The sequence below is a fragment of the Trichophyton benhamiae genome (assembly GCF_000151125.1).
Source record: "Trichophyton benhamiae CBS 112371 chromosome Unknown contix01456_5.r1.exp, whole genome shotgun sequence".
NCBI classification, from domain to species: Eukaryota; Fungi; Ascomycota; class Eurotiomycetes; order Onygenales; family Arthrodermataceae; genus Trichophyton; species Trichophyton benhamiae.
In genome coordinates this window covers 560,307-577,309 of record NW_003315080.1, presented here as the reverse complement: position 1 = coordinate 577,309, position 17,003 = coordinate 560,307, and the positions used below count along the sequence as shown (strand labels likewise).

Sequence of the window (17,003 nt, the reverse complement as noted above, 5' to 3'; positions counted from 1 at the left end):
GACACTTTCAACGTTATGGACAACAATCGAAGCCAACACAGCTATTATCTGTGCTTGCCTGCCAATGGTTCGGATTCCTCTATCAAAGATTATTCCGTCCCTATTCCCTACGTTTCAATACAGTGACAGCATCTCCGACACTAGTAGTGAGGCTTCTACCACCAAATCTAATAGCCCGTTTATTACTACCTGGTGCTCACTACGAAATTCACGAAGCTCTTCCATATCTGAAACGCAGACGATGCTATCCAATTCTTACGGCCTCGCAAATATCATATTCCCTACTTGGGGATAGGACCATCAATTCTTACGGTGGCAGGGTTCACTTTGCCACTTCCCTTTTCCCCTCTCGGCCTCCGGCCTTTTAGTTTCATTCTGATTACTCGACTTTCAAGGTTCTGTAGGTTGGCTTTATTTGGTGTGGTGCATGTTTTACGATATCTAATGTTGTTCATGCTTCTCATGTTGGGGCTTGTTTTGGCGTTTAGGGGAACAGTACGGGGATGAATGAAATGTACAATGATGATCCAACTGGCGGGAGTTATGGGAAGGGAGCGCTGTTTCAACCCACGGTTTCAGAATATGCGATCTGGTATGACACTCGGTATAGGGGGTTAACATGCATGTTTTCTGAATTCATTCATCAACGACGTTTGCTTTATCTTTTTCTTATCGCTTATCGTTTCGTGCTTATCAAGGTTATCTATCGCTGACTAAGCCAAAATTCGCGACACAATTTCTTGCTTTTCGAGGGATGATTGAAGATTGATTGATATTCAGCCAAACAGCAGCTGATTCTTCGTCGCGCTCTCAGGATCATGGGCCCAAAGAAGGGCGGTGGGAATCGTGCTGGGCCCAAAAAATCCTCGAGCTCGCAGCCAGCAGAGATCTCCATATCTGACTTTGTTGCTGCGGGCGAGAAAAATGAAGCTAAGAAATCGAAAGCTGGAGCTAAGTCCAAAGGCAAAGATGCTGGAGGGGAGGCCGCGAACAATCCGGAGGAGCCCAAGAAGCCCTCCGTGAGGGCTGTTATAGGCGGGGCATCATGGACAGGCAAATTGCCTGTTAACATGCTTTCGGAGCATTGTCAAAAGCAGAAGTGGGCAAAGCCCGAGTACACAATGGTAAGTTATTATATATTGGATATTTGCCATGTTTTGTCATGATGATACTGACGGAATAGACTAAAAACGCAGATGGCTTTCTGGCAGATGTGATATTGAAAAAGGTTAACCCCAAAACGAACGACACAGTGACACTACCCCCATTCCGCCTGCCTCCCTCCCACAGGAAACTAGGCACACAACCGACAGCTGTGGAAGCCCGCCACTTTGCTGCTGCCTATGCTCTGTTTCGAGTATGTAATATGCGGAATTTGCATATGATGATGCCTCCAACTTTTCGTGATTTATGGAAAGACCAGTTTGCCGCACTTAAGGCTGAAGATGTTAAAAAGGGAAATGGCTGGATGTATGAAGCTGATCCTTTCACGACGTTCCAAGAAAGGAATAATGCCGTCGCTGAACTTACACGGCGGAAGGAACAAAAGGCGAAGGAACCAGCTAAACAGAAAGAGGATCGTGTCCAGCTCGGGCTATCGTCAGGTGGAGGTAGCGGCAGTGGGAATACAGGGGGCCGCTGGCTAAAGGCGCCGAAAATTGATATGGGTGACAAAGTGCGTGGGAGAGTTGAAGAACTTATTAGAAGGAGAGCTGTTTGGAATCCGTACGGGATTGAAATATCTGAGAGTGGAAGAAGGAGCATGATGGATGAGTTTGTGAAGCTTGGCTTCCGAACCCGCCATGTTGAAGAAGCACTTTCAGAATGTAAAGATAGAGAGGAAGCTCTTGAGTGGCTACTCATCCATATACCGGAAGATGACCTTCCTCCGTGGAGTTTACCGGAAGGATATACCGCTGGCATAACGTTGGCAAGCAACGACCTTGCACGAGAGTCTAAAATAAAACGACTCTCTGCTGCTGGATACTCTGCAGATCTCTGCAGCTCAGTTCTCGATAAGTATGGAAACGATGAACGACTTGCGGCGGAAGCTCTGCAACACCTGTTGATTTACAGTCGAGACCTTGATATTGAATCTGAAAGTCCGGTCAACGGTAATGCTATTTGGGAGGAAGAACATCAAACGTTAGAGGCTATTTTTGATACCAAATATGAAAGGCTATCTAAAAACGCATGCCAAATCATGTCAGAACATGGGACTTTACCATCTATTACATACTCTTTCTGGAACCCAGCGAGAGCTGTTTACCCCGAAAGTCCTCCTGTTGTGGCCATTGTCACAAAGGAAATACCTGCGTATATCCGACTGAGTGCTACACGACAAGCAATACAACATGCCCTGGCCGATCTTAGAGGGGAGCCAATGATTTTTAACATAATTGACTGGCTGAATGAGAACCTACCTTGCATTTTGGAGAATCCTGGGAAATTACGAAGCATTTCTGTGGAGGCCGGTGATAATTTGAACGGCGAGAACGATTTACCTCGTACCTCTAATCAAGGGTCAAAGTCAAAGTTGGCTAGAGGAATGGCCCTTCGGCCTAAGGGCCCTGCTAGTAATGACATCCGACGTAGCTGGGAGGCCAAACAGACTACACCTGAGCAGCAGAAGATGCTCAAAGCAAGACAAGCTCTGCCAGCGTGGGATATCCAAGATGCAATTCTGGACGAAGTTCACTCACACCAGGTCACAATTATTTCCGGTGAGACAGGTAGTGGAAAAAGTACTCAATGTGTCCAGTTTATATTGGATGATTTGATACGGCGAGACCTTGGTTCATCCGCAAATATTGTTTGCACACAACCACGAAGAATTTCTGCCCTAGGTCTTGCCGATCGCGTTAGTGCAGAACGATGTTCAAGCGTTGGTGACGATGTTGGGTATATTATTCGAGGTGATTCAAAATCAAAACCAGGTGTAACTAAGATCACATTTATGACCACCGGTGTCCTACTACGACGTCTGCAAACGGCCGGCGAAAGTGTTGTTGAAGCTTTAGCCGATATCAGCCATGTGGTTCTTGACGAGGTCCATGAGAGAGGTCTGGATACTGATTTTCTCCTTGCCGTACTGAGAGAAGCTTTGAGAATCCGAAAGGACCTGAAATTGATCCTGATGAGTGCCACTCTAGACGCCAATATGTTCATCAACTATTTTGGTGGGGATAAGCAGGTTGGAAGAGTCAATATTCCGGGTAGGACGTTCCCTGTTGAAGACATATATCTGGATGATGTGCTCCGAAGCACTGGCTTCGATTCAAACACGCCATATGAGGGCTCTGACGAAAGCGAACAATCGCTGGGCAAAGCTATCCAGAAGCTGGGCAGTGGAATCAATTATGATCTTATATCCAGCACTGTTCAACACATTGATGCTCAGCTCGGAAATGAACCGGGTGGAATCTTGATCTTTCTACCAGGAACAATGGAAATAGACAGATGTTTGTCTTCCATGAAGCATTTACATTTTGCCCACTTACTTCCTCTGCACGCTTCATTGCTCCCAAATGAGCAGAAACGAGTCTTCAATGCACCGCCGACTGGAAAGAGAAAAGTGATTGCAGCCACAAATGTTGCAGAAACATCCATTACGATCGAGGATATAGTGGCCGTTATAGATACTGGCCGAGTCAAAGAGACACGATATAACCCAGTCGACAACATAGTACGACTAGAAGAAACATGGGCCTCCCAAGCAGCTTGCAAGCAACGTCGAGGTCGAGCTGGACGTGTTCGCAACGGTATCTGCTTTAAACTGTACACTCGAAACGCTGAGAAGAATATGGCATCCCGACCTGAGCCAGAAATCCGGCGTGTTCCCCTTGAGCAGCTTTGCCTTTCTGTAAAGGCGATGAGAGGGATTCAAAATGTACCTGACTTCCTTGCAAACACTCTCACACCTCCAGACAACGTTGCTGTGGGCGGAGCCTTGCATATGCTCCATCGCATGGGGGCTCTTGACAATGACCAGCTAACTGCCCTTGGACGCTATTTATCCATGATTCCTGCAGATTTGCGGTGTGCCAAATTGATGGTTTATGGTGTGATATTTGGATGTATAGAAGCATGCTTGACCATCGCTGCTATTTTGACAGTCAAGAGCCCGTTTGCAAGTCCAAGGGAAGCCCGCGAGGAAGCCAAAGAGGCTCGAAGTTCGTTTTCCAATGGAGATGGAGATCTTCTGACAGATCTCGCTGCATACCAGCAATGGACGGACAAGATCCGTGAGCAAGGTTATCGGAAAGCCCAGGTATGGTGCCGGGACAAGTTTCTACTTCCACAGACACTACAGGATATCTCCTCCAACCGGGCTCAGCTTCTTGGGTCTTTGAAAGATGCAGCGCTTTTGCCAGTTGATTATAAGGATCCTGATTGTGAAACCCGCTGGAATCGTCACAACAAGAACACCCATTTAATTCGCGCCCTGATATCAGGTGCGTTTAACCCTCAGATTGCGTCGATATCCTTCCCCGAGAAGAAATTCGCTTCATCGATGACTGGAACCATCGAGCTCGACCCCGAGGCTCGCACGATCAAATACTTTAACCAGGAGAATGGCAGAGTATTTGTGCATCCCAGCTCTACCTTGTTTGATGCCCAGGTATTTTCCGGGTCTGCACAATACGTGAGTTATTTCACCAAAATGGCAACAAGTAAAGTCTTCATACGAGACGTGACGCGTGAGTATTTCTCTTACACCCAAGCCCTTATGGTGTATAGCTAATTAATCTTTTGATAGCATTTAATTCCTATGGCCTTCTGTTATTCACCGGGCAAGTGACACTGGACACCCTGGGTAGAGGCGTGCTGGTCGACGAATGGCTCCGGCTCCGAGGTTGGGCTCGAATCGGAGTCCTGATTTCTCGGCTGAGAATGATGCTTGATGAAGTATTGAGACGAAAGATTGATAATCCTGGTCTCAATGTGGAGGAGGACGAAGTGATTGATGTCGTCCGCCACCTCGTCCTACTTAACGGGCAAGATTTATAAACCTATTACTATCCGGTATTCTTCATTATTATTATTTTGTTGGATAAGCGCTATTGGTTGGCAGATAGAACAATTTCCGTACTATATAAAATGGTGAATAGATTTGAGGTGAATTATCATATCGTGTCATGATGCAAATAGCACTGCGACGAATTACCATGGAGAAATGCTAGCCTAGATAATTGGAAGATAAGATAATATACATTTGCATAATGGTTTAGCATATATGAAAGCCGAATAATGCGGAACAGCTGAAAGTACATTGCAGGGAAGATATATATTCCCAATAGGACTCCAACTGGAAAGATAGCTTTTGTATACGGATGTCGTTCTTAGCCAGTCAATACCAGGTGCTCAAGGCTTTCCACCTGCTTTAAAAGCAGCTAAAACATATGTTTCTATATCCAAGGAACTTTGAGTCTGTTATCAAAACGATGTCTAAGCTCGTTTCACACGGCTTCCGCTAGACTTGACCTTTCGTGCTTCAGGTCTGTTGATGTGATGAGCTGGAATCCACTCAGTATCGTAAGTCTTGGTCGAAGGAGTTCCTTCGGCGGAAGTCGGATCTGTAGCGTCGACCGAAGAAGAAACGCCGGCTGACTTTCGGGCACGATCAGATCCCTTCCCACCCTTGCGCTTCTGAGGGAAGTAAGGTGCAATCCAGAGAGTGTAGAAGAAGTAGACAGAGCCTGCTGCGCAGGCCAGGAGGAAGAGGTAGAGGAAGAGGCTGTTGAACAATCATATACGTTAGCGATTACAATGAGAAAGGTGCAGGAGCATTACCCCATGGACAAAAGGCGTTAGAAGCTTACACTTGAGGGTCAAAAATGCTGGTATCTTGCTCTACAACACTAACAGTGCCGTTGTAAGCAGTGATTGGATGCATAATTCCTTTGCTATCGCTGATCACGGCAGCAAGGTTTAATGTCAAATCCTGAGGGTGCATGTCGTTGGTGAAGACATAAGGAAGAGAGATTTGATCTCCAGCGGGGATGTCCATGCCGTATGGAGTTGCAGTAAGGTTTCGGACGTTAACGGGGAGCTTCCCTGGAGCTTCAATTGTCCAAAGGGATCCTCCGATAACGCTGACGGTTACGGTTTCAGGATCTGGGTTGGTAAAATGGAGAAGCGCCTCGGTAGGCTGGCCGTTGACAAGCTTGACCCCGAACACCTCAGCATTGGGGAATGTCGTTGATACTGTTACTCCCAGCTTCGGTACATTGGCTGGAGCCTCAGTGTTTTCCTCAGTCCCAGCCTAGCAATTATTGTTAGCTATTGGTTACCTCTCTAGATTGCTTTTGGGGTTTAGATATCATACAGATCCCTGGCCATTGACGAAGACGGACTGGGCTGCGAGGAGCGCAAGGGAGAGAAAAGAGAGTTTGCCCATATTGACGGCAGATGTGCCAGGAAACGGCCACAACAGAGAAAAAGGAGACCGGCGAGGAGGAGGAGGAGGAGAGGTGGTGAGCAGTTCGAGTGTCGGTGCGATGTTTGGTCTTGTGGCTTTTCACGCATTTTCTCCACGTATACAGAATCGCGATCGCTGAGTCAGCAAGCGCTTATCCGCGCGGCTTCAATAGTCGCTAATTGATTAGTTAATTGGCGCGCTAATCTCTTTTTTTGAAACGGGAAGAAGCAAGCGCTTACAGACGAGCCCGCAAGCATCGTTCTTTATACCACCAGCCTCTGCGGCTTCTGTTTCTTTATCAAGCTACTTCTGGAGGGCCATATATATTTCCCTTGTCCCTCTCGATTTCACAGTTTCTTTCCTGTCTTTCATATTTTTTGTAAGTGTTCGAAAATGGCTCCTGTATCCGCCCAAGCTCAGGAGTTCTTCAACCGGTACGAGCAATTGAAGGCTATCGAACAGACCAAAAATCTTTTGATAGAGGTTAGTAGTAGTTTTTCTCGAATCCTAGCCAAAAAATTGCCCAATTCCTCCCTTAATTCTGAATATTATGTTGTAAATTCTAATTTAGCTGTCTTACAGGATCTACTTAGTAGAATTACGGAGCTTGAAGATGCCTATCAGCGAGAGCGGTTAGATCATGACAGAGAAACCAGATTTAATCGCGAAGTGCAGATGCATGAAATGGAGCTTATGGAACAGTTGACGAGGTTTAAAACTGCTATGGTATAACTCTCCGTAAGCCTATGTGTCTTGAATCCAAGGCTAATAGATCGTTCTCAAAAGGACCAAGAACCTTTTGTAATTGCACTTCTAGATGGCGATGGCATGATATTCCGAGACTCTTTAGTTCAGCAAGGAGAAAAAGGAGGAAAAGACGCCGCGAATCAACTCTGGTTAGCTATACGTGACTATACATCTGAGACCTTCACCAACATCCATTCGCCGAAGATCGTTGCGAGAATATATGCGAATGTGCGAGGTTTAGGGGAAACTCTCTTTAAAGCTGGGATTATTGATAAACTTTCTGTCTTTGAAGACTTCGTTCGTGGATTTAACGGAGGCAGATTGCTCTTCGATTTTGTCGACGTTGGGAGCGGTAAGGATAGAGCAGATGATAAACTTGCAGGCAAGTTATCCAGCTTCTCACATTACCATCATGGTTATATTACTCGAAAAAACAAACTAATAAGCTGCTCTCACAACAATAGAAATTCTAAAAGTGAATTTATACAATTGCCATTGCCAACAAATATTTTTGGGTTGCTCCCACGATAACGGTTACGCACGTCTCCTTGAAGATAATTTAGCCGATATAGAACTCACAAGAAGAATTACTCTCTTGGAGGGATTTCCCTTTGAGAGGGAGCTTGCCTCGCTTATAGGCTCGTATAGAGTGACGAAGTTTGAGACCTTATTCCGGGAATCAAAAATAACTCCCTCATCAAATCATACTTGGGAAAACGCCGTCACCACCGCAAATTCATATTCATCATCAAATATTGGGCACCCCAATCCTCGGGCCGTGAGCAGAACTCCCTCGAACTCCAATGGAACAGCAGCCACCACTTCTGCTGCCTCAGCTACTTCGGGCAGCAGCAGTACCACGCCAGCAACGTGGGCATCTACTATTGCAGCCAGTGCAAGTACAACATTCAAAGATTTAACACCATCCAAACCAAGTACCCCATCTCCGCCGGTTATTGAGCGCAACAAGTATGGACAAAGAGTCGATCGGATAGATTTTAAGGCCGCGCCCAAAGACGAATTAAATCGTGTGAAGAAGTTGAAGCTATGCAACTTATTTTTCCTTCTAGGTGACTGTCCCAACCCAAATTGCTATCATACCCATGACTATAAGCTTGGAAAACAGGAGCGAATGGTGCTGCAGGTAGTGGCTAGAATGACACCCTGCCATTTCGGTACCGAATGTGACGATGCTACTTGTATTTACGGTCACCGCTGTCCTCTCAGCGAGGCTGGAAAGAAAGATTGCTACTGGGGATCAAATTGCCGATTTGATGCTGACGCCCATGGAATTGATACCAATATTGTTAAGCTTACCAAAGTTTGATTGGGGTCGCAATATGTTTCTATTCTGTCAGTTAAGTCTCGAATAATCCTCCCATTCGTTTTTTTTTAGCAAGTTACTTTGTTCTGTCTGATGTGATTGCTCGGGAGGCTTTCATTCGTTTCCTGTGTACCTTTATGGGTGAGGTTATTTGAATTCGGTCTTTTTTTCTTTTATATGCAGTTTTACTTCCACATTATCAAACAGGGCCTTTTAATTATAACGATATTAGGCAGTTAAAACAGAATTGGCCTTTTAACAAACTAATAGATGAAACAAAATATAATTAAATAATTTAAAAAAAGGGCACATAAAAAATGTTCAGGGTACTGTTTATAGACCCCTGAGAATGAATGCTGCAAATGAAAGACAACGCAGAGCCATGCAAATGGGTATATTGATAACCAAGACAAAGCAGAAAACTCGCTAAATAAAGAATGGCCAGCACATAAGGATCACGAAATGGCAGTTTGGAACATCTGGAAACGTCTTTCCCAACCTAGGGAAATAGGGTCGGTCTCTTTGTTTCCAGTCTTGACACCGTACTCTTTAATGCAGCAGGTAAAAGGTTTTGTAGAGACGGTATCTGCTTTTCCGGAATAGAAAGCATCTATATCAGCGCTTTTGCGCTCCTCCAAGTCACCCCATAGAACAAATAGCTTCTCTCGGAGACTAGCTAGTGCATCCGAGTTATCACGTAGGCTAGATATACAAGTTAGTGATATGGTTAGTCAGGGGTAGAATATGATATCAGCAATAGCGTACTTAACGGCGTCCATCTGTAGCAGAAACTCTGCATCAGAGCCCCAGACAAAGAGCGGCATGCGCTCACGTGTCTGTCCCGGCGGGAGAGGAGGAATGTTTGGACCGCCGTCTTCAACAAGGAGACAGAATCGCCACTCCCACCACCGGTTGGCGTCAGAGTCACTGTCATCAGATACGTCGTCTGTATCGTCAGAGAGGAGGGCGAGGTCTCTATTATATAAGACAGAAAAATCTTCTAGGTTATGGGGGAAATAGTCAACCACGCGGACAGAAGAGCGGTAGCGGACGTTTTGGAAAGGTAACTGGAACTCTACACCATCAGAGCCCTTGAATGCATGGGTATCGGCGTCTAGAATGTCCCTAATCAATCGACAAGGTATGGCAGGGTTTGATGCGCGTACTGTTCCGTGGCCATTAGATTGATTGACCGACTAATATGTACGTAGAAAGGTTTGCAAAATACATACTATGGGGGTTTAGCTCATCCCTTTTCGTCTGGACCAGACGAGGGAAATCTGGCTGGTCAGGATCTTTTTTCTTCTTTCTCTTTTCTTCCTTTAGTCTCTCCCGTTTCTCTTGCTGCCTCTTCCTTTTCCTGTCCCTGACAGGGTCAGAGCCAGGCGCTTTTCGTGATTGATTATTTTCACTGAAGTCTTTGGGCAGTTCTACACGTATTTTTTTCCAATACTGCATTTTTCGTTTAACTAACTGCATGAAATGCAGGTCAGTTTCCGTATCGTTGATAATATGTACTTGTATTTTGTGAGGGTATTTCTGATCGGTGTGTAAGGCGCCTTCCATCCGGCCAGAAGTTCTGTCCGCCTTGATGCGGACGTTATAGAGAGTAACATAGTCCTTCTCCTTGACATATTCTCGAGCGTATTCAGCGTGCGGGGTGAAGAGTGTTATAAGGATAGTCATTCTCCCATAGGGGCCACGCCATTGCTTGTCGTTGTCCTTTTTAATGTATTGATACGGACCGTCATCATCGTCCATGCCGTTAGATGGCTGTATATAATTAAAAAGATGGTCATTGGAGGTATAATCAGTGACGTAAAGTATGAACCTATCATCAGCTTCCCTGAACGTTTTGACAACCTCGCCGGTAATGTCTATAAATTTCGAAAATTCGGCATCCTTGAGCAGGCAGAACTTGCGGCTCGGGAGCGCACCCTTTTGTTTCTGGCTTGGAGTCGGATTCAGGGTATGCTGTTTGCCATCTCCACCGTGCTGGCTCTGGGAGATATTTTGAGCAGAGACATTATTTTTCAGCAACAGTGAGGCATACTCACTCTCTTGTCTGGTTGGCTTGAGGCACCCAGGCTTCATCTTGTTGGAGTTATCTCGTTTCCACAGAACCCAGGCGGCGCTGTCGTGGTTCGGAGACACATGCATACGCTCGCCTCTGACAATACTTGACTATTAGGAGGCATTAGCACGCTACCAAAAGGATTAACCCCAGACAGACATTTATACTGGTATCGATACTTACCTTGATATTCCGCAGCAAAATGACATCGCCTACATCAGGGTCCGGGAGATGATCCTTGTTATCATGGAAGTACTTTACCTTGAGGCCTCCCCACGGCCCAGAGCCAACGTCGCGGTCCTTGACCGTGAAGGTCGACATATAAGATGAGCCTGACGTTCTAACTGGACTGAGAGCATCCACAACGACGGCGATGATGCTGACAGCACCAGATGTCCTTGACTGCGCCGTAGCCACATCCTCGAAGCCATGAGGCAGCCGCTCCATCGTCTCCTTCCCTCAATCTCCTGCACTCGCCCGTCGTTTGTACTGTTTGTACTGTTTGGAGCTGTGCTGCAGCTGCTGGTTCACTCAGGCTCAACCGTGGTCGAGACGCAGCCGTGCAGCCATTCAGGCGCCTTGCGAGCTCGCCTAAAGCCCTAGCGGCGTCCTCATCGGTGCACTCGCCGTACCGTCCTCGTCTCCAGTCTCTGTCCGCCGTTTCTTCCTGCCCGCCAGACGTTGTTTGCCGTCCGGTGAAGTCGTTGATTAACCTAGTCTTAGCTAAACTTGGTGGTGGAGAGAGCTGTGAAAGCCAAGCCAAAGCCCACCGAAGGAGAAAAACACCCAAAAAGAAAAAAAAAAACACCACCACCTCTTCTTCTTCTTCTTCCTCTCGCCTTCTTTCTTCCTCCTCCCTCCGCTTCACAACGCCCAACGCCCGCTGTCGACCGTCTTGCTCTCCGCGCCGTCTCGTCTCCCGCCAGGCTGTTCGTCTCTCCTACGCCCGTCGCTCTCTGGTCGTTTTATTCTTGCAGCTGACTCGCGATCCAGGCCAGAAAAAAAGCACACATCTGTGACAGGGACAGCCCCTCACTAATAAACAACCCGCAAGAACCAGCCGTGGAATAGATAAACAGCATCGAAGCGACCACCATCATGGCTGAACGCTACATCCCCGAGCATCGTCGTACCCAGTTCAAGGCAAAGGGCACATTCAAGCAGGATGAGCTCCGCCGTCGCCGCGAGGAGCAGCAGGTCGAGATCCGCAAGCAGAAGAGAGAAGAGAATCTCGCCAAACGAAGAGGTATTGGCGCCGGGATAGGAGCCAGTGATGGCGGCATGCTCGCAGACAGTGACGATGAAGCTGGTCCTATCGAAACTGAGGTATGCCCGCTCCGTTTTTGACACTCCTTTGAACGTGTTTTTTTAGAGGCGTTAAACACCTATCTACACCCCTGACGTCCCTTTTTACCTTTTGTTTTTTACACCATGGAGGGCTATACCACGATGTTATGACTATCTTATCAGTTGTCGTTATTGTTCATATACCACGAGGCTGGAACTGAACTCTTACTGACATATACCAGTTGGATGCGGAGCTCCCAGAGATGGTCAAGGGCGTGTTTTCAGACCAGATCGAACTGCAGATTCAGTCCACCACCAAGTTCAGAAAACTACTCTCCAAGGAGAGAAACCCTCCAATTGAACGTGTTATCGAGACCGGTGTTGTTAGCCGTTTCGTCGAGTTTCTACGATCTCCCCACACTTTGGTCCAGTTCGAAGCCGCCTGGGCCCTGACCAACATCGCTTCTGGATCCGCGCAGCAGACCCAGGTCGTTATCGAAGCCGGAGCCGTCCCGATATTCGTTGAACTCCTCAGCAGCCACGAGCCTGATGTGCGGGAGCAGGCCGTCTGGGCCCTCGGAAATATCGCTGGCGACAGCCCTCAGTGCCGTGACTTTGTACTTGGTGCCGGCGCTCTTCGTCCACTGCTCACTTTGCTGGGTGATGGCAGAAAGCTGACCATGCTCCGCAACGCTACCTGGACTCTGAGTAACTTCTGTCGAGGAAAGACTCCTCAGCCAGACTGGCCTACCGTACGATGCCCCCCCACACCGATTCATTTGGTTTTGTTTATCCTACAGTTACGATGTGACTAACTCTTCTCTAGATTGCACCAGCTCTTCCAATCCTAGCCAAACTCATCTACATGCTTGATGATGAAGTGCTTATTGATGCTTGTTGGGCTATTTCCTACCTCTCTGATGGCCCGAATGACAAGATCCAGGCCGTTATCGAGGCTGGCATCCCCCGTCGTTTGGTCGAGCTCTTGATGCATGCTTCCACATCTGTCCAGACCCCTGCCCTACGATCAGTGGGCAACATCGTCACCGGCGATGACATCCAGACCCAGGTCATCATCAACTGCGGTGCACTCACCGCCCTGCTCTCTCTCCTGAGCTCGAATAAGGACGGTATCCGCAAGGAAGCCTGCTGGACCATATCCAACATTACCGCTGGCAACCCAGCACAGATCCAGGCCGTCATCGATGCCAACATAATCCCACCATTGATTCACCTGCTATCCCACGGAGACTTCAAGACCCGTAAGGAGGCATGCTGGGCCATCTCGAACGCCACTTCTGGTGGTCTCCAGAAGCCAGACCAGATCCGCTACCTCGTCAGCCAAGGCTGCATCAAGCCTCTCTGCGACCTTCTCTCTTGCCCCGATAACAAGATCATTCAGGTTGCCCTTGATGGCCTAGAAAACATCCTTAAGGTCGGTGAGATGGACAAGGAGGCTGGCCAGGGCCCCGAAGCTAACATCAACCGATACGCACTCTTCATTGAGGAGGCTGGTGGTATGGAGAAGATCCACGACAGCCAGAACAACGCCAATGAGGAGATCTACATGAAGGCATACAACATCATTGAGAAGTATTTCTCTGATGACGATGAAGCCGGTGCCGATATCGATGAGCTTGCCCCCCAGCAAACACAGACTGGATTCGCCCTTGGTACCAACCAGCAGCCTACCGGCACCTTCAACTTTGCTAACGGCGATTCAATGGATATGTAAAAGCCGTCTCAAATGGTAAAAGAAATTTTTGTTTCCCACTTAGCTCTCAATGCAGTCCTGCCACTCAGCAGAAATGGTATATTTTTCTCCCTCTATCATCTTGACTGCCTTCCTGAACCCACTCCTTGTGCATCCATTTTTTTTTCTCTATCTATTTCTTTCTTTGCCTTTCCTTTTTCCTCAGATTTAACTGCCATGTTACTTATCCCCATCGTTGATTCCTCCTGCTCTTACCTTTGTAATGAACGTTATATCATGATACACAAGATTCACAGTCATGTAACCCCCTGAGTGTTCTTTTTTTGGTATTTCCTTGCATTAACATTTCCCCCAAGCAGGTTCCATCCATACAGGCGTCGCTTTCTTTCTTTTTTCTTCCTTTTCCTATCTCATTGTCCGCAGCTTTTTCCCCCTTCATTCCCACCCCCTTTTTTGCGCCTTTCCATTCATCCACGTTCGAACCACAATTCCCCAGTACTTCAAATCGAGTCTGCCTCCCGTGTGTATTTACCAAAAATCCGTTTCTTACGGCAAAACGTGGGATTTCCCCATATCCACCTGTTCGATGCCTTCACACATCTCAACCAACCCCCTTGCGGCGTTTCGTATATCACTACTGCCCACCGCTTACCTCCTCCCTTGCCCCCGGTCCCAAAGCCCACCTCAAGCCCAACGCAACCATCCATGCAATGTTGTCTGCCCAAAGCACTTGCATCGCAAAAACATAATAAAGTGGCACAGACTTCTATAATCTCCGTGTTCTATTTATAATAACTTCGTCTCGAATGGCGAAGGCCGTGCCTCCCATACATACCCCCTTGTATTAGCCCTTATGCTGCCCCAAGTCAACTCTACGTACCCTACCTCCTCGCCAAAAGAGAAAAGTAAAAGGGGGGAAAAATACTTTATCTAGTTCTTTCGATAGCATGTAGTAGAGATACTAGTTTGATCCAACAATACTGAAAAGTTCATAACCAAAATTGTAGCAGGCGGAAACCCATATTGGAAACACTGATACATCTTTCTATCACTTCATCTATCAGATCCAGGAGGAGTATATATTGCAGACAAATAGTGTAACAAATATTGGAGTGGTAGATCATAGTGCCTGTAAAATGGCATCACACATCTTCACCACCTTCTCTTCCTCGAGCCGGCGCCCAACTAGTTGAAGGCTCACAGGCATCCCATGGATGACACCAGGGTTGTCTAGTGCACATATCATTAGAGATATGCTGACCTGGGTGGAAAACGGTAAGAATAGGGGAAAGACATACATTCACTCTGTACCAAAGCATCTTCCTTGCTAAGTGGTGTTTCTCCAACTGCTGGGACATCAACGGCTTGATCAACGGCCACATTGCATGGGAATGATATGCAGGAATAGTCCAAAATATTGAACACGCCCGTATAAGCGACATGTCTGAATTTAGAATGTTCGACGGCAGCAAAGGGTGCTGTTGGGGCTATTTCGAGGAATTAGCATGGTATTTAATCCATTGAAGAAAAAGCATACCCAATATAGCATCGAGTCCTAGTGCGTTCCATCGGTCCAAGTAGTCCTTTTGTAGGGTATTTCGTTCCTGATGGAGTTGCCATAAGTTATATACGCCATGGTCAACTGCACGACCATACCGTTCCATCTCAGGCCGAATGGGCTCATCAGACATTGCAAGCAGTTTTTCAACCGACTTTCCGCCATCAGAGAGAAAGAAGCGGTCCTATGGTTACATTAGACGGGGTGAACGTTGACGTGGAATGAGAACAAGGAGATAGCTATTCATACTAGTATATCGGCAGCTTGGGCATGGCCGATGGGTTCCCAGTCAACAACTTCATGGCCCGCCAGCCTCAACTTCTCTGCTGTTTCTTTCAAAGCTCTTCTGACAGGAGGGGTGGGCCTGACCATGCCATCGTTCCATAGAATGCCTATTTTCAAGCTCCTTTTGAGCTCAACTTCTCTCCATGGGATAGGAAGGCATTTGGGGTCGGTGATCCATGGCTGAGAACCGACGACTGCTTCGGCCCAGAGAGAGATAGAGCGTAGATCTCGTGCCATGGGACCATTAACGCTGGTTACTGACTCTTGTCCTGCAAGACCAGATTTGGTCTTGAAGTTAGGGAAACGGCCGAAAGAGGGCTTCAGAGTAAAGATTCCTGTGAGAGCGGCAGGTATACGCAGAGATCCACCTGGTATAGATTAGTCTAGTTAAGACTGCCAGTTGCCAATAATGGATAGCCTACCAATATCAGTGCCGACTCCCAGGGGGCTCCCTCGGAATGCTATTAAAGCCGACTCGCCTCCTGAAGAGCCTCCAGAAGAGGTAAGACGGTTAAAGGGGTTCGTGGTCCGGCCAAAGACGTTGTTAACAGTTTCCGCAATCATCATAGCCGTGGGCACATTTGTCTTGACATAGAGTACCGCCCCGGCTGCCTTTAGCAGATCTATCAATATGCTGTTATGCGTTGCCGGCTGCCCAACCCAGGCTGTGAATCCGAGTGTGGAGTCCTTGCCAGCGATGTTGAAGTTATCCTTGATAGATATAGGAAGGCCATGCAACGGCCCCAGGGGCTTGCCAGTGGCTGCAAGATGGGTATCAAGTGCCTGAGCAGTCTTGATGGCCTCCGGAAACAGAGTCTCTGATAGACAGTTTGTCTAGTATCGCCAGTTAGTTAACCTGGATGTCCCTGCGGTTGATTTGACTAAGGGTGGTGGTATAGTTATACAAGCTGGTGGGCAGCCGCAGCTCTTTTGCAGAACGCCCGAGCAACTGACTCTGCCGTCCATGACCCTGAAGCGGTCTTCTCAAGGATGACGGCTGCTGGAGAAGAAGTGATCTCGAGCTCAACCTCGGTGAACCATCCAGAGGTTTCAGGCCAGGCTGAGACGTCCAACTGAGAGTCCGGCGGCAGGATATCAGCATGTATCAGCCATTCTGGAGGAATCGAGGCGAGCAGAGCCTTTTGCTTTGCCGCGCTGATTGCCTGCCACTGCGTTTTGGTCATCGTGAGCGTGTTTCAGCTGGTGATATCTGGCTATTCTCTTCTTTTTGGTGTCGTCCTTGACATCGACCGAGCAAACCTCCAGCGAACCCGGCGCCTATAACTAACTACACGAACACCTACCAAACCGAACCGCCGCCGGCTCGTCGGTAATTCGCTGAGGGGGCGCCGGTAGACGAGCTACCTAGGTAAACTAATATTATAGGCGAATCTCGACGTCCACATTCTGAATTAACTAACTAGTTAACTCTAGTGCGAGAGGCTTGCCGGCTATTCCTTACCCCGTTTTCACCCTTCGCCTTACCATTCTCACCCTTGTGCCCAGGGCTAATTATGCTGAATACGGCATGTATCTTCCAGTAGGGCTCTGAGACCCCGTAGAAGAAACTGTATGTGGACTTTCAGCATTGAG

At 47.5% G+C, this 17,003-nt stretch overlaps 7 protein-coding genes across 7 annotated transcripts; 4 read left to right on the top strand and 3 right to left on the bottom strand.

The window, feature by feature from the left end:
- Window positions 1-818: 818 nt before the first annotated feature.
- Window positions 819-5,010, top strand: ARB_03205 (uncharacterized protein; the record flags this gene model as incomplete). The annotated part of the gene is made up of 3 exons (XM_003010458.1): window positions 819-1,124; window positions 1,184-4,645; window positions 4,741-5,010. 3 exons carry the CDS (start codon window positions 819-821, stop codon window positions 5,008-5,010), a joined length of 4,038 nt encoding a protein of 1,345 aa, XP_003010504.1.
- A 438-nt stretch (window positions 5,011-5,448) lies between these two features.
- On the bottom strand, window positions 5,449-6,400 carry ARB_03204 (uncharacterized protein; the record flags this gene model as incomplete). Its single annotated transcript, XM_003010457.1, has 3 exons — window positions 5,449-5,737; window positions 5,823-6,265; window positions 6,329-6,400. The coding sequence occupies 3 exons, from the start codon at window positions 6,398-6,400 to the stop codon at window positions 5,449-5,451; spliced, it is 804 nt and encodes a 267-aa protein (XP_003010503.1).
- Window positions 6,401-6,814: 414 nt separating this feature from the next.
- ARB_03203 (CCCH zinc finger DNA binding protein) lies at window positions 6,815-8,495 on the top strand (the record flags this gene model as incomplete). The annotated part of the gene is made up of 4 exons (XM_003010456.1): window positions 6,815-6,904; window positions 7,035-7,053; window positions 7,194-7,550; window positions 7,741-8,495. 4 exons carry the CDS (start codon window positions 6,815-6,817, stop codon window positions 8,493-8,495), a joined length of 1,221 nt encoding a protein of 406 aa, XP_003010502.1.
- A 452-nt stretch (window positions 8,496-8,947) lies between these two features.
- Window positions 8,948-11,013, bottom strand: ARB_03202 (telomere-binding alpha subunit central domain protein; the record flags this gene model as incomplete). Its single annotated transcript, XM_003010455.1, has 4 exons — window positions 8,948-9,194; window positions 9,258-9,606; window positions 9,725-10,676; window positions 10,750-11,013. The coding sequence occupies 4 exons, from the start codon at window positions 11,011-11,013 to the stop codon at window positions 8,948-8,950; spliced, it is 1,812 nt and encodes a 603-aa protein (XP_003010501.1).
- A 651-nt stretch (window positions 11,014-11,664) lies between these two features.
- Window positions 11,665-11,913, top strand: ARB_03201 (uncharacterized protein; the record flags this gene model as incomplete). Its single annotated transcript, XM_003010454.1, has 1 exon — window positions 11,665-11,913. The coding sequence occupies one exon, from the start codon at window positions 11,665-11,667 to the stop codon at window positions 11,911-11,913; it is 249 nt and encodes an 82-aa protein (XP_003010500.1).
- A 203-nt stretch (window positions 11,914-12,116) lies between these two features.
- ARB_03200 (uncharacterized protein) lies at window positions 12,117-13,588 on the top strand (the record flags this gene model as incomplete). Its single annotated transcript, XM_003010453.1, has 2 exons — window positions 12,117-12,605; window positions 12,680-13,588. 2 exons carry the CDS (start codon window positions 12,117-12,119, stop codon window positions 13,586-13,588), a joined length of 1,398 nt encoding a protein of 465 aa, XP_003010499.1.
- A 1,099-nt stretch (window positions 13,589-14,687) lies between these two features.
- Window positions 14,688-16,594, bottom strand: ARB_03199 (general amidase GmdB; the record flags this gene model as incomplete). Its single annotated transcript, XM_003010452.1, has 6 exons — window positions 14,688-14,797; window positions 14,866-15,054; window positions 15,105-15,309; window positions 15,375-15,778; window positions 15,833-16,244; window positions 16,316-16,594. The coding sequence occupies 6 exons, from the start codon at window positions 16,592-16,594 to the stop codon at window positions 14,688-14,690; spliced, it is 1,599 nt and encodes a 532-aa protein (XP_003010498.1).
- Window positions 16,595-17,003: the final 409 nt, after the last annotated feature.